This window comes from Panthera onca, chromosome E1 (genome assembly GCF_046562875.1).
Source record: "Panthera onca isolate mPanOnc1 chromosome E1, mPanOnc1 haplotype 2, whole genome shotgun sequence".
NCBI lineage: Eukaryota > Metazoa > Chordata > Mammalia > Carnivora > Felidae > Panthera > Panthera onca.
In genome coordinates this window covers 19,799,183-19,813,489 of record NC_138352.1, presented here as the reverse complement: position 1 = coordinate 19,813,489, position 14,307 = coordinate 19,799,183, and the positions used below count along the sequence as shown (strand labels likewise).

Sequence of the window (14,307 nt, the reverse complement as noted above, 5' to 3'; positions counted from 1 at the left end):
AAGGGAAAGTTCGGTGATGTGAGTGAGGACGTCACGGAACCCATTGATCAGAGGCCGGGCAGTGTTCTGTGTCAAACACATCGACTCTCCGAATCCTGTGAGATCGGCATTATTAATACCAGCCGCTTTTTACCGGAGACGTAACTGAAGGCAGAGAAATGCTGGAGGCCAGGTCACGTCCGGTCAGAGCCCGGATTCACACCCAGGCCGTCCGGGTGCTGGCTTCCAGGCAAAGGAAGCAGGGGACCCAGCAAGACCGCCTGTATTTGTGCATTTTTTTTTTTCTTTAATGTTTAGTTTATTTTTGAGAAAGAGACAGAGACAGAGTGTGAGCAGGGGAGGGGCAGAGAGAGAGGGAGAGGGAGACACAGAATCCGAAGCAGGCTCCAGGCTCCGAGCCGTCAGCACAGAGCCCGATGCCGGGCTCCAACTCACGAACTGTGAGATCATGACCTGAGCTGAAGTTGGACGCTCAACCGACAGAGCCCCCCAGGCGCCCCCCACTCGTGCACCCTTAACACCGCAAGGGAGACATGTGACCCTGGGGATAGCTCTTAGCCGAGAGGTGGTCATGGTGGGTCAAGAGCACAGATTCTGGGTCAGGATGGGGGCTGGCCTCAAGGTCCGGCTTTGCCATTTACCATCTGTGTGACCTTGGGCGAGTTCCTCGTGACCTCTCTACCGGTTCTTTCATTTCTCAAGTGAAGATGAAGTCCTCATTCATGTGCGTCTAGAAAACTATCGTGTTCGCTCTAATTGTTAAGTTGTATTTCCCTCATTTCCTTCACCAGCATCCCCCCACCCGCCCACCCCCACGCTAACTTGCGCTCCTCCCATTGATCGCGTGCCAGGGGGCTTCAAGAAGGGTCCACCGCACCTTCTTCCACGGAAAAGGGGTGCGGGAGGGGGTGCAGAAAGGCATGGGGAGGTGGCTGCCGTGACAGAGGATACCCTGTGGGTCCCCCAGGGAAAGGCAGTGGATGTTCAGGAAGGAACTGAAACGCGGTTGGGACCAAGGCATAGTCAGGAAGTTGGGGGGCCCGTTACAGCCACCTGCTTCCCATCTTATTCCCCCCAGTTTCTGGGCCCGCCCCCGCCCCGCCACCTGCTGTTCCCGTGACAGACCACACGTGCCTGAACGTCAGCGTGACGGAGGTCATCAAGTCCTCCAACTTGGCGGGAAGGTCCTTCTCTGTAAGTACTGGGCAGCACGGGATACTCGAAAGAGGTAGGTGGCCCGGGCCGGGGTGTTCAGAGAAGGGGAGATGGCTTCTGAACCTTTGCTGTCGGACCGGGTCTTCCCCTTGGAGAGAATTTGCTCTCCCCTGGTGTGTGGAGTACCGGGGAGCACCGGCTGGTATAACTGAGGCCCGGGGAGAGTCAAGGCCCCCCCTCCGCTGGCCCTTGAAGGACCGAGGACGGGCCCAGGTCTGGCCTCCCGAGCGCTCCCCAGCAGCCAGACTCCTAAGCGGCAACAGCCCAACCTTGAACCACATCGAGCCGGCTCCTTAACCTCATCGCCCCGACCGCTGCCCTTTGCCCTGATTGATACTTATTGATTTGGACTCCCTTATTGATAGAGACCCAGCACCCACCCACTCTCCCCCGTCCCGTGGCCTCTCTGGACTTCACTTCCCCACTCAGTTGGGCTGTGGATCCCAGGATTACACCTGAACCCTGTTCTCAGCCCCGCTCCGCTCCCAGGCATCAAGTCGCTACTCAGTCCGTATGCTCAGTGGCTGAGTGCTTCTGGAATAAATCCTGCGTCCGTGGGAGCAGACCCCTGCCCTCGTAGCCCAACGCCCTTCTCTTGCCTGTCTTCTGGGCTTTTATTCGCTATTCATCTATGCTAGTTCCTTTTCTCCAGCGTGGACCTTCTCTCCCGCTCCTCCCTCGTGGCCTGGAGACGTGCTCTGGTCTTTTCCATCCTAGTTTTCAGTCTCCCGCCAAAAACTCTCCTCCCCGCTATCATCTGGGTAACACCCTCCCCACTGTGGCAAAGTCGCCTCCGTGGTCGCTGAGACCAAAGCTGTCTTTCTGGCCCTCAATGTTTATCTTCCCCTTTAAACATAACGTTTTAGGGGCGCCTGAGGGGCTCAGTCCGTGAAGCGTCAGACTTCGGCTCAGGTCCTGATCTCAGGGTTTGAGATCCCGCGTCGGGCTCTGTGCTGACAGTGGGGAGCCTGCTTGGGATTCTCTGTCTCCCTCTCTCTACCCTCTCCCCTGCTTGCTCTCTCTCTCTCTCTCTCTCTCTCTCAAAATAAATCAATAAACTTTAAAAAAAAAAAAAAGTAATGTTTTAACCTGTAAAGAAAAGTTCAGTGATTTGGGGGAAATGCAAAAAACAAACAAGCAAACAAAAAACAAAACACCCCACAAAGAAGCAAATCTACTTCTAGTCCCATTTTCTAGAAAGGAATGGCTGTTACTATTTCGAGGTGCAAGCACCCAGCCGGTTTTCTGTATGTCTTTAAGTTAATTGATCGCTACATACTATCAAAGTACGGAGTAAAAACTTGACGTTTCTATTCCAAAATATACTAAGGCTTTGTGAGTCTGCCTGGGCGAGATCTTGTTCATGTCACTAAATATGTTACGGTCGATATTTCTCCTATGATGGCTATATAGGTCCGTGTGGTTATTTAACTGATTGCTTATAATACATTTAGGTGAGTTCTCATGTTTCCGTATTATAAACAATAATTATTAGTTATTATATAATTATAATAATTGTAAGCAATACCACAAGGAACATGCATAGGGATAAATAGGTACTAAAAATCACAGTTAAACCTTTTTAAAAAATGTCTAAAAGTGAGCTCACTCAGTCAAATGGCATCCATATGTTAGGACTTTTGATATATTTTGATGTATTGCCCTCCTTTTGATGTTTGAGAGGGTCAATTTTGTTGTACAATTAACACGTGGACTAATTTTTTCCTCCTTGTAAATTTGTCAGGATTTTCATTATTTCCATTTGTGTGTCTTTGATTACCAATTAAGTTGAAGAGTTTCTTCTACACAGTGATAATTTCTATTTCTTCATTTGTGTATTTTCTGTTTATGTTCTCATGTGATGTTACTATTGTGGTCTCTATTTTATGATACAAGACTATTAACCCCTTATGTCATATTTTTGTAAATGTTTATTTATTTTGAGAGAGAGAGAGAGAGAGAGAGCGAGCAAGGGAGGGGCAGAGAGAAGGAGAGAGAGAATCCCAAGCTGACAGTGCGGAGCCTGATGCAGGGGTCGATCTCACAAACCATGAGGTCAAGACCTGAGCGGACAGGAGTCGGGTGCTTCACTGACCGAGCCACCAAATGCCCTTGTCACGTGTTTTAAGAAATATTTTTTTCTCAAGTTTGTCTTTTGGTGTTATGGGTTTGTTTCTTTGTTTTTTACCTAAAATAGATTTATATTTTGATGAAGCAAAAGCTACCAGTTACTTTCCTTTGATGATTTCTGCCCCTGCTATGATCACACATTAAAGGCACCTGATTCTTTTTCAAACATTATGTTTCATCAAGTTAAAAAGAGACCATAATTGTACACACCGCTCAGAAGGAGACAATGCTTCCTGAAGTACAAGCAATGCTTTCTTATTTACCTGGGTTGCAAAATAGTTCCTCATTTCAGAGATGTTAAAACATGCGGGTGGGGAGAGAATCAATGAAAATGAGGGGCGTCTGGGTGGCTCAGTCAGTTAAGTGTCTGACTTCAGCTCAGGTCATGATCTTACAGTTCGTGGGGTCAAGCCCCACATCAGGCTCTCTGCTGTTAGCACAGATCCTCTCTCTCTCCCTCTCTCTCTGCCCTTACCCTTTCCCACCCTCTTTTTCAAAATAAATAAACATTAAAAAAATAAGAATCAAAATGACATGCTTATTCCTTTAATAATACAGTTTTTTTCCTTCTTATGTTTCTTTGCTCATTTTATTTTTTTCTTTGCTCATTTTAAAGATTTTCACTTTATAGTCTGATGTATATAATTACCTTATCTGTACTTATCGGGAGTTTAATCCCTGCGTTTACTGGGTCCACTGAACCCCGTGGCAGCTTAATTCTTTGTATGTTTCCTCAACTGGAGGTATGTTTTCCAGGCGTGTTTCCTACCTGTTGGGGCTTTGTCTGTGGGAAATCTCGGTGGAAAACGCGACCTTCTAGAGAAATTCTGTATTTGCCTTAGCCACGGGCCCCCGGGATAGTATCAGCCCAAGCCCATATTTTGAGTTAATTTCTTGGCTCAGAAATTCCCAGACCCCAGATCCACCTAAGGACAGACTTGTGGCTAAGAATTCCCAGGGAATATTTGTCCTCCTCATTCATAGCACAGGCTGCAAATTTTTTTTTTCTAATAGAGTGTTTTGCTGAGAGCATAGTGTTCAAGAGTCCTTGGGTGGGAGGGGGGGGGCGGATCTTAGTTCCCAATCCCTGCCTCATATGAGCCCATGGTTGTCCCCCACGCCCATGGCTATTGACACCCAAGCCCCTTGATTCCTGAGATTACTAAATTCCCCCGAGACAACCAAAGCACCTGACCCACACAACTTCAACTTTAGAATTTATGGCATTAGCCTCACTGCCCGGTCCATGATCAATTTTTAAATATCCTGTGATAACTGAAGAGAGACACGTGTGTTTTTTTGTCTACAGAATGCAAAATATGGCATAGAATTATTAGGTCAGACACACCATATTACTCTAATCCGCAATTAAACATTTTTTTTTGTCTACTTCATCTATCCAAAATAGGGAAGGTTGGTCCACATTCCCAGTATGGCTTTGATTTTGTCAATGGGATCTCAGTTTGTTCAAACCTGAATGTTCTAGTTTCTGGCACTGCTGCTGAAAAATATGATAACTTCTTGTGCTGTTCCTTTCTCTCCCTTTCTAGAAGCTTCTGAGGCTTCATTTCATCAAAGGTTCTGGAATATCACAAGCATATGCCTTGGTGGAATCGTTTTCATTCATTATTGTGGATCTTTAAATTTTTTTTAATGTTTTTATTTATTTTTGAAAGAGAGAGACAGAGCATGAGTGGGGGAGGAGCAGAGAGAGAGGGAGACACAGAACCAGAAGCAGGTTCCAGGCTCTGAGCTGTCAGCACAGAGCCCGATGCGGGGCTCGAACTCACAAACCGTGAGATCATGACCTGAGCTGAAGCCGGACGCTCAACCGACTGAGCCATCCAGGCGCCCCGTTATTGTGGATCTTTAAAAGACATCATCTAGGGGCACCTGGGTGGCTCAGTCGGTTAAGCATCCTTCCTTGTAGAACTTCCAGTGCGTTCCCTTTATTCAGGCTCTATCTCATCACCACTATCTGAGGGATATGCGGCCTCCTGTTCAGAAGCTTTCCAGAGTTTTGATCCTTGTGTTGGACCTTCCTCCCTCTGTCCTCAAATGTCATGCTTTAGGGCTTCGGGTGCCTTCTAGTTTCATGAAAAACACACCTGTTTGTTTGTTTGTTTGTTTGTTAACTGACATCCAAGTTAGCATGTAGTGCTATAATGATTTCAGAAGTAGAATCCAGTGATTTACCCTCTATGTATAACATTCAGTGCTCATCCCAACAAGTGTCTTCCCTAATGCTCCTCCCCCATTTAGCCCATCCCCCCGCCCACAACTCCACCAGCAACCCTCAGTTTGTTCTCTGTATGTAAGAGTCTCTTATGTTTTGTCCCCCTCCTTGTCTTTATATTATTTTTGCTTCCCTTCCCTTATGTTCATCTGTTTTGTGTCTTATCACAAAATAGGAGTGAAGTCCTATGATATTTGTCTTTCTCTGACTGACTGATTTCACTTAGCATAATACCCTCTAGTTACACCCATGTAGTTGCAAATGGCAAGATTTCATTCTTTTTGATCACCAAGTAATATTCCATTGTATGTATATACCACATCTTCTTTATCCATTCATCCATCGATGGACATTCTGCAGCTCCTTGTTTTGAGGCAAATTATAAGAGGAAAGGAACAAGAAAATATACACTCTGCCATTTTGAAATCAGAAATCCTCATCCCTTTATTTAAAAAAATTTTTTAAAGTTTACTTGTTTACTTTGAGAGCACAAGAGAGTGAGCAGAGGAGGGGTAGAGAGAGAAGGAGAGAGAGGATCCCAAGCAACCTCCACACTGTCAGCACAGAGCCTGATGTGGGGCTCGAACCCATGCGTGAGATCATGACCTGAGCCAAAATCTAGAGCTGGATGCTTAATGGACTGAGCCATCCAGGCGCCCCATCCTTCACTTTTAAAACATTTTTATTTTATTTTAGATATGCCTCTTGTAAATAGCATACAGTTGGATTTTGTTCTGACTCAGTCTGAAAGTCTGTGCTTTTTACCAATATATAGTTTAATCCATCAACACTAATTTTACGCACTATTTGATCTTTTTCTGCTGTCTTATGTTGTGCTTTCTGATTTTTGTAATGCTTTTGCTGTTTGGGGGGAGGGAGGGACTTAAGCTCTGTTAGCTTATTTCCCCCTCTGACAATTTGCAAGCTATATATGCTATTTTTTCTGTCATGATTACCTTTAAATTGAAAAAATATATATTTAAAGTCCCACTTATATGTTGATATGCCAATAAAGCTGGCTTCCAACACTGTCATAGGCAATTTTTCTAGGTTTTTATTCCTTTGATCAATTATTTAAATTAACTACTTAATTTATTTATTGGAGAGGAGAGAAAGAGAAAGAGAGAGCATGAGCAGGGGAGAGGCAGAGAGAGAGAGAATCCTAAGAAGACTCCACATATCAGCGCAGAGCTCAACGTGGGGCTGGAACCCATGAACCACTGTGATCACGACCTGAGCCGAAACCACGAGTCGGGCGCTCAACCAACTGAGCCACCCAGTTGCCCCCCACTTTGATCAATTTTTAATGAGTTCCACCACCAGAACTGATGCCCTGTTCTCCGAGTCTTTAAATTCCCTAAATCTGTGAGTTTGGAGACACCACTTTCTCAAAGTTCTACATATCTGACTGTGACTTTTTGGCCTCTTTCCCTGGGCTCTTTTTCCTAAACCAGTTTCTTAAATAGCTACTGTTCTCAACTTCCATCAATGGCCCACTTCTTTTCTCATTCCCTGGACTAGCTAACCCACATGTGTGGTTTGAGTCCGATGTGTTAAGGACTCCCAAATCTGTATCTCCTGTTCTGATAGTCACGCCCTGAGTGTCCAACCCTGCACTCAACTCAGCATGAACTGGATGTCCCACAACTCCCCAAACACAAGATATTCAAAACCAAAGCCAGGGGGCGCCTGGGTGGCTCAGTTGGTTGAGCATCCGACTTTGGCTCAGGTCTTGACCTCGCGGTCCGTGAGTTCGAGCCCCGCGTCGGGCTCTGGGCTGACAGCTCAGAGCCTGGAACCTGCTTCGGATTCTGTGTCTCCCTCTCTCTCTGACCTCCCCCGGTCATGCTCTGTCTCTCTCTCTGTCAAAAAATAAATAAACATTAAAAAAAATAAAACAAAAACAAAAACAAAGTCAGGACTTTGGCTAAGAGCTCTCCAGAGTCGGACCAAGGCTGCTTGGGTGCAGAACTCGGTTCTGCCATTTACCAGCTATGTGACTTCAGGCAAGTTAATCAGGCTGCCTATGTCTCAATCTCATCATCTGTAAATGGGGACGATAATAATAGTATTGATAATAGATTATAGATACTATAATAGATAGGTAATAATAAGAGTAGATAATATAATAATAACATAAAATAGACCTTACCCAGTTGTTGTGGGGAAGGAATGATGGTCACATGTAAAGCTCTCAGAAGAGTGTGGGACCAAGAAAGAGCTGTATATGTGCTAAGAATGATTTTCATGTTATTTCTCCCCGCTATGGCCAGCCTCTCATTTAATGGTACCGTCATTAACCCATCACCTCTGCCAGGATTCTGGACGTCCCCTCAGATGCCTCGTCTCCCTCGCTTTCCCGTGTCCTGCTAGTTTTCTCTCTTAACACTTCTCGAACTTTCTCCTTCTCCTCATCTCCCTCCTTTGGAGCCACTTAGGTGGACAAACCACGCGAATTTGCCCGGGACTCAGGACTGCTTCCCGGGTGCACGGCCTTCTGTGCTAACTCCCGGAGAGCCCTGGCACACCAGGACGGGTTTGGTCACCCTCGGTCCAGACCTCCACCATCCCCTTTTGCAGGACAAACACAGTAGCCTCCTAGCTGATGCCACTGCAATGCTCCTTAAGTCCACCTCCACATCTCCGCCTGAGCGGTATTTCTAAACCAGGGGCACCTGGGTGGCTCAGTTGGTTAAGCCACCAACTCTTTGATTTTAGCTCCGATCATCGCCTCACCGTTGTGAGTTCAAGCCCCAAGTGGGGCTCTGAGCTGACAGCACGGACCCTGCTTGGGGATGCTCTCTCTCCCTCTCTCTCTGCCCCTCCCCTGCTCATGCGCTCGCTCTCTCTCTCTCTCTCTCTCTCTCTCAAGATAAAGAAATAAACTTAAAAGAAATCAATAAAATAAAACTCGGACCTGCCTATGCTTAAAACCCCTCTGTCATTTCCCAGGCTGTATGACTGAAGGGCAGGAAAGTTCTTCAGTGTTGCGTAGCATGGCTGCCTTCGGCTCCATAAGCAACTCTGGCCTGTGTCTGCGGACCCTTTGCCAAACAGCACATGAGAAAGTCCCTGCAGACACACCTCTGCCAGACACACCTCTGTGTCCTGCTCGTGCGCCGTGCCTGGTCCGACACCTGTTCCTACCTTTCTCTTCCCCGTCCTCTTTCCATGGCTCGTATTTCTCCTTCAAAAGGAAACTCAGGGGTCCTCTCCCCCAGGAGGCCCTCCCTGACGCTCACCCCTCCCCCCCCCCCACTCCTGGGTAAGCTAGGTGCCCCTCTCTGCGCCCACACGTCCCTGGGGTCACAGCCATGGGGGCATGGGCAACACTGTAAGGGGCATGATCGCTGTACAGCGATGGACTGTGAGTGCCCTGGTCCCGGTCCTCACCATCCTCCCCAGCACTCAGTGCGAGCTGTCTGGCCCCCCGGTAGGTGCTCTCTGCTGAGCCCGCTAGTCCGTCCCGCCTCTCCAGGACCTCATCCCTAACCCGCATGCGCGCATTTTCTCTGCGCCAACAGGTCTACCGTAGGAGAGCTCTGATTGGCTGAGAGGTCACGTGTGCTGAGGGGACACCTCTTTCCTATTGGACAGCTCTGTACCTAAGCCTCAAGTAGGCTGCAAGGTGTCCCTGTTTACCCTCCTGTATTTCCTCTTCCCAAGTCTGTTCCCTAAGGTTTTTTTTTGTTTGTTTGTTTTGTTTTTTGTTTTTTTAAGAGAGAGCAGGCGAGGGAGGAACAGAGAGAGAGAATCCCAAGCAGGCTCTGAGCTGTCAGTGCAGAGCCCCACTCGGGGTTTGGACTCACAAACAGTGACATCATGACCTGAGCTGAAATCGGAAGTCCCACACTTAACCGACTGAGCCACCCAGCCACCCCTAACAGTTCCTATGTCTCATGACCTCTTGAAACAACCTGCCTGTAGGCTTTTTGAGACTCTAAACTTACCACCCCTTCGTGTTTCCTTTTATCCCCGCACTGACTTTCTGGAGGAAGCGCCAGGTGCTTTGCTTTGCTCTTGGAACCCAGGCCGGTCAGTTAGGTGTTCTGCACGAACGGCTAGACGAACACCGCGTGGTGGGGGAGCTTCGCGGTGAGCTGGAGTGAGGGTGTTCTCCGCTTGGAGAACAGCAGGGCAAGGGCACTGTGGCTGGATTGGTGAGTTTAAGGGGCAGCAATGAGACTCATTGGGCTGGCTGGGAAGTTTGATAGAGGAAAGCGGTGGGAAATAAGGCAGGAATGGTAGAATTGGGGCTTTGGGGGCATGGGAGGCAGGAAGCCCCTGACAGTGAACCGTGAATAGCAGCATTTTGCTCAGCCCCTAACGAGCTGAGGCTGAGACCTTTTGCAATAGGAGTCTCGCCCTTTCAACTGACCTCCAGGGCCGCATCCATAGAATGAAATCCAAAACCCTCGTGGTCGTCACAGGGCCAAAGCCAGGCAGGGTCGGGTGTGGGGAGGCACGCAGACCACAAGGGGGAAATGAAGGCCTCTGTGTGCACGGCAGGCAGGTGGAAGGAAGCCCGGAGACCGCCGCTGGCTATCTGGGGGGCAAGGTCAGGCAGGCCCAGATCCTGCTGGGAGATACCTAGAACAGCCTGACGCAGAGAAAGAGCACTGAGTGGGGAGTCAGGGAGCTGGTTCCCACGCCTACTACTGTGAAAGCTTCAGAAGGTCACAGTCAATCCCTCCAGACCTCAGTCTTCTCCCTCACCAGCTGGGGTCAGTTCAAGCGGGGTCCCCTAAGCCATCGTAATGCATCTGGCTTTCCTCACCCCCAGCCCACGCAGGAATTTAGCCTCCCTGCAGTCTCTCCAGATACTTCTGGAAGGCCACGGATGACATCCCAATGCTCATGGTTGTCCAACTAGCATCCTGGTCAGTGTCCTACCCCCACTCCGATGAATGTTCGGCCGAAATGCCCAGACGTGCCTGACTCCCCACCCCCACCCCCACCCCCACCCCCACCCCCACCCAGTTTCGGCTGCTGCTTGTACCTCTGCTCTAACACAGGGAAAAGCTGGATTAGCTCCGTGGTCCCCATCCTGCCTGCAAAAGGGAGTTTGTTAAAGATGCCTGTGCCTGGGCTCAAGTCCAGACCACGTCAGTAGGAATCTCTAATTTTGTTTTGGAAAGGTGATTTCCAGGGTTGAGAGTTCTTGAGCAAGATGAACTCTAGAGGTCCAGAATGTTGGAGGGGGGGACAAGCCCCCCAAAGCTGCTGTCTGCATGTAGAGTGGGTCAGCCACCCGGAAAGTCCCTCTGAAGGCCCCACCTGGAACGCAAGACGCTCCCAATCCTCTCCCGAGAGGTCCCCTCCCTCTGGGCAGCCCCTCGGGTCAGGGGATTAGAGCCTGCTGGCTGCTTTCCTTTGGTCCTGGGTACTTTCTAGAGAAGCCACGCAGGGCTTTGGAGCATAGAAGGCAGGAAGCCCTTTGCCCCAGGTTTCCTGTGCAGGCAATAGATGCCTTCCCACCTGTGCCTGGTCCCTAGACAGTTCCATGGTGCAAACAGATACAGGGCTGGTCTGCGTCATGAGGGTAGGTGGCCGCTTCCTAGACCCTCTATCTCTGCCCCAGGGAAATCATTTTGTATGTAATCCAACTCTGAGGACAGCGGTCAGGACTCCTAAAATCCCTGAAATATTCCCCACCCCACCCCCACCCGCCAAAATTGCACATGTAATATACACGCCCGTTCTATGGAGGTCTCAGGTAGCTTGATAACTTGGCAAGATCTAGGTTGTCGAAATTTAGGACAACTGCAGAAATGACGAGACACCGGGGGGCCGGGGCAGCCCAGACACAGCTTCTGCAGAATACTGTCACTGCTCCAAGTCACTTGCAGGAAGAGAGTTGGGGATCCCGTGCACCGAACAAAGACACCGGAGAGGGTAGGAGGTGTTGGCAAGGCCATCTGTCACGAAGGTGACACTCACACGAGCTCTCTTTGTTTGCAGATGGTGACAAACACCTTCCGGACGGCCAACATCCAGATCCAGAGCCAGGACCAGAGGCTCCTGACGCTGCTCCTGGACAAGGACAGTCGGCGAACGTTCAAGGACGTGGTCAGGTGAGGCCGGGCCTCGCCACCCCTGCATGCCCCACGGGGCACACGTGAGCGGCAGCCGGCCCCTCCTATCTCCTGCCTCTAGCCCGGGACACCTGTCGCAGGCAGACCCTGTGGCCGGGCAGGTGTCCCTGGTGGGATGGACTTAGGCCACTGCCCTGTGACTTCCTATGAATCCAGGGAGAAGAACTAATGAATGGCTGACTCTGGCCAGCCCCTGCTATTTAAGTTTCCGGAGATTCCTCTACATACACTCGGCCCCGCGGCCACAGATCTGACCCCGTGTTGGCACAGTCCCTCCCATAAAGGTTAACCTGGGGCTGCTTAGAGGTTTCCCCTGGGGCAGTGTATTTGGGTAAGGAAGGCATACACCGAGTGACTGCGCAGGCACGCCTCCTCTCTCGGTGTCCACCCCACCCCCACCCCGCCCAGGATGCTCTTTCCTTGTCCTGACTCCCTCCTCTCTCCATGGGGCCTCCTCTGTATAATCTATAATAGAGGGACTACCTTCAAAACCCCCCCGGGGAAGATTTGACCCCAGAGATGGGTCTCCTGAGCTGGCCTCTCTCCACCCACAGATTCGAGGTCTCTCCCTGCCCAGAGCCATGTTCCGGGGCCCACAAGTCCGAGGCGTCACAGCTCGGTTCACACGGGCAGGAGGTGGAAGGGACCAAAGCCAAGCCCAAGCCCCTTCTAATGCCCATCAACACGTTCTCCGGCATCGTCCAGTGAGCCCGCAGGGGCAGCAGAAGCGCCGAGTCTGAGAGCCCAGGCCCAAGAGTACGGATACACTACCCCACCAGCCTCCAAACACTCACACTGGCCGCCGGGACGAGGCCTGGCTGCCCTGGGTGGCTTCTGGCTGTGAGTAGGAGCCAGCGAGTGACGGGTGCATAAGGCGCTTACTGGGCCGAGGCAGGTGATGGAGCAGGGCCCACACACAGGCCCCAGGAAGGTCCCAGCAAAGCTGCACACACGCAAGCAAGACCCGGCTCCGTGCACAAATGTCCACGCCTCCACTGATCTTCAATTCCCACTTGTGTGGCTCAAGATCCCCCCTCGGCCCTTAAACCGCCCCCAGTGAGATGCTACGTCGGCCAGGGCCCTGTGGCCTGGGGGGGGGGGGGGGGAGAGAGTGGGGGATGGGAAGCAGGCAAAGATAATTGCAGCCTCTCCCTTCCGAGAGTCTGTTCCTTTTCTTCCTTCCAGCCACCTCCTCGTCCTGCATTCCCAGGCAGGTGTCTCTCCCGAGTGAGAGGAAATCGTCAGTTCCAATAAACACACTAAAGTACGTTTGCTTTTATCTAATACCTAGCGACCTCTGGATTCAAAAAAAAATCTTTTCACTGTTTATATTTTAGAGAGAGGGAGCATGAGCAGGGGAGGAGCAGAGAGAGACACACAATCCCAAGCAGGCTCCGGGCTCTGAGCTCAGCACAGAGCCCCATGTGGGGCTCGAACTGACAAACCACAAGATCGTGACCTGAGCAGAAGTCGGACGCTTAACCGACTGAGCCACCCAGGCGCCCTGAGTTCTAAAACGTGTATCCAGATGTAAAATAGGGAAGTTCGGTGACACAGACCAGTTTCTTCACCCTCGGGACTAGGTGTAGGGTGGGAAGAAAAGTAACAGAGAAAACATAAAAGCATGGACTTGAGGTCATCTCTCTTGCCTGGGCAGGGCCCCAGGGGATGGTGGGAGGAGGGGATCCAAGAGTAGAGAGGGAGGCACTTTCCTTTTGGCCTCATCGCCCCAGCAGTGGGGGGCAAGTCTGCGAGACCCCTTGCAAGAGGGGCTGCCTGGGGGTCTAGGCAGCTGGGACCAAGGGACACCAGCTTGGCAGAGTGCCTTCCAGCTCTGGATCGATGAAGACCAAGGAGTGGATGGATGTGAGATCTTCCACTGTAGTTGCCCCCCTGCAGAACCCGGGGAGAGAGGGATTAGGGGCAAGCCTGAGACCGAGGGGGTTTCAAACCAGAAATGACCGACATCACTGGATTTGAGTGGGTTTACCTGGAGGTGGCTACATTTATTGTCCTGCTGTTGGCCTGACGGATGCTGACTTGTATCAGCTGATTTGTATCAGTTCTGGCATTCGCAGTTACTAGGATCTTTAAGTAAACATTTGCGAGTTTACCAGCTGTTCGAATTGGGTGAGGTCTCTGGGCCCCTCCTGCAAGAATCTACCAGCTCACAATGAAAGCAAGTCATAGACCAAAGTCCCCTACACATTCTGACCTGTGTGGGCAAATCGCCACCCCCCTCAACCCCCACCCCAGCCAAATTAGGTGCTCTGAGCAAACCTTGCATGAAAGGGTCACCGAATCAGTAGGTGGACATCGGACCACTTGGGAGTAAAGCCCACAACACCATTTCAAAGGGCCGGACAACCTGACTCTCTAGATTCTTATAAATGCTTGTCCAGAGACGAAAGGCCTCCAGCAAAATGGTAACCAGTCCATGGGACTCAGACACCAGCAATGTCATCAGTGAAATGCTGCCAGTATCTATCAGGCCAATTAATGAAAACACTTCTGTTGATCTAAGATTGTTGACCTGTTTGTATTTGCTGCCCCAAATGTTAGCTCACCGCCTCTGGGAGGTGTGCCCTCAAATTGGACAACTGAGCTCCCTGAGATGTGGACTGAAACTAA

General features: G+C 50.2%; 1 protein-coding gene across 3 annotated transcripts in view; it reads left to right on the top strand.

The window, feature by feature from the left end:
- The window catches only part of PIK3R6 (phosphoinositide-3-kinase regulatory subunit 6), a 58,834-nt gene extending 44,527 nt beyond the window's left edge, over nt 1–14,307 (top strand). For all 3 annotated transcript variants that reach the window (XM_060647293.3, XM_078437764.2, XM_060647296.3), the window contains 3 exons: nt 1,079–1,194; nt 11,543–11,655; nt 12,231–14,307. In XM_060647293.3, coding sequence (XP_060503276.3) covers nt 1,079–1,194; nt 11,543–11,655; nt 12,231–12,384 — 383 coding nt within the window. In that variant the 3' untranslated portion in view covers nt 12,385–14,307. The remainder of the gene's footprint in view (nt 1–1,078; nt 1,195–11,542; nt 11,656–12,230) is intronic.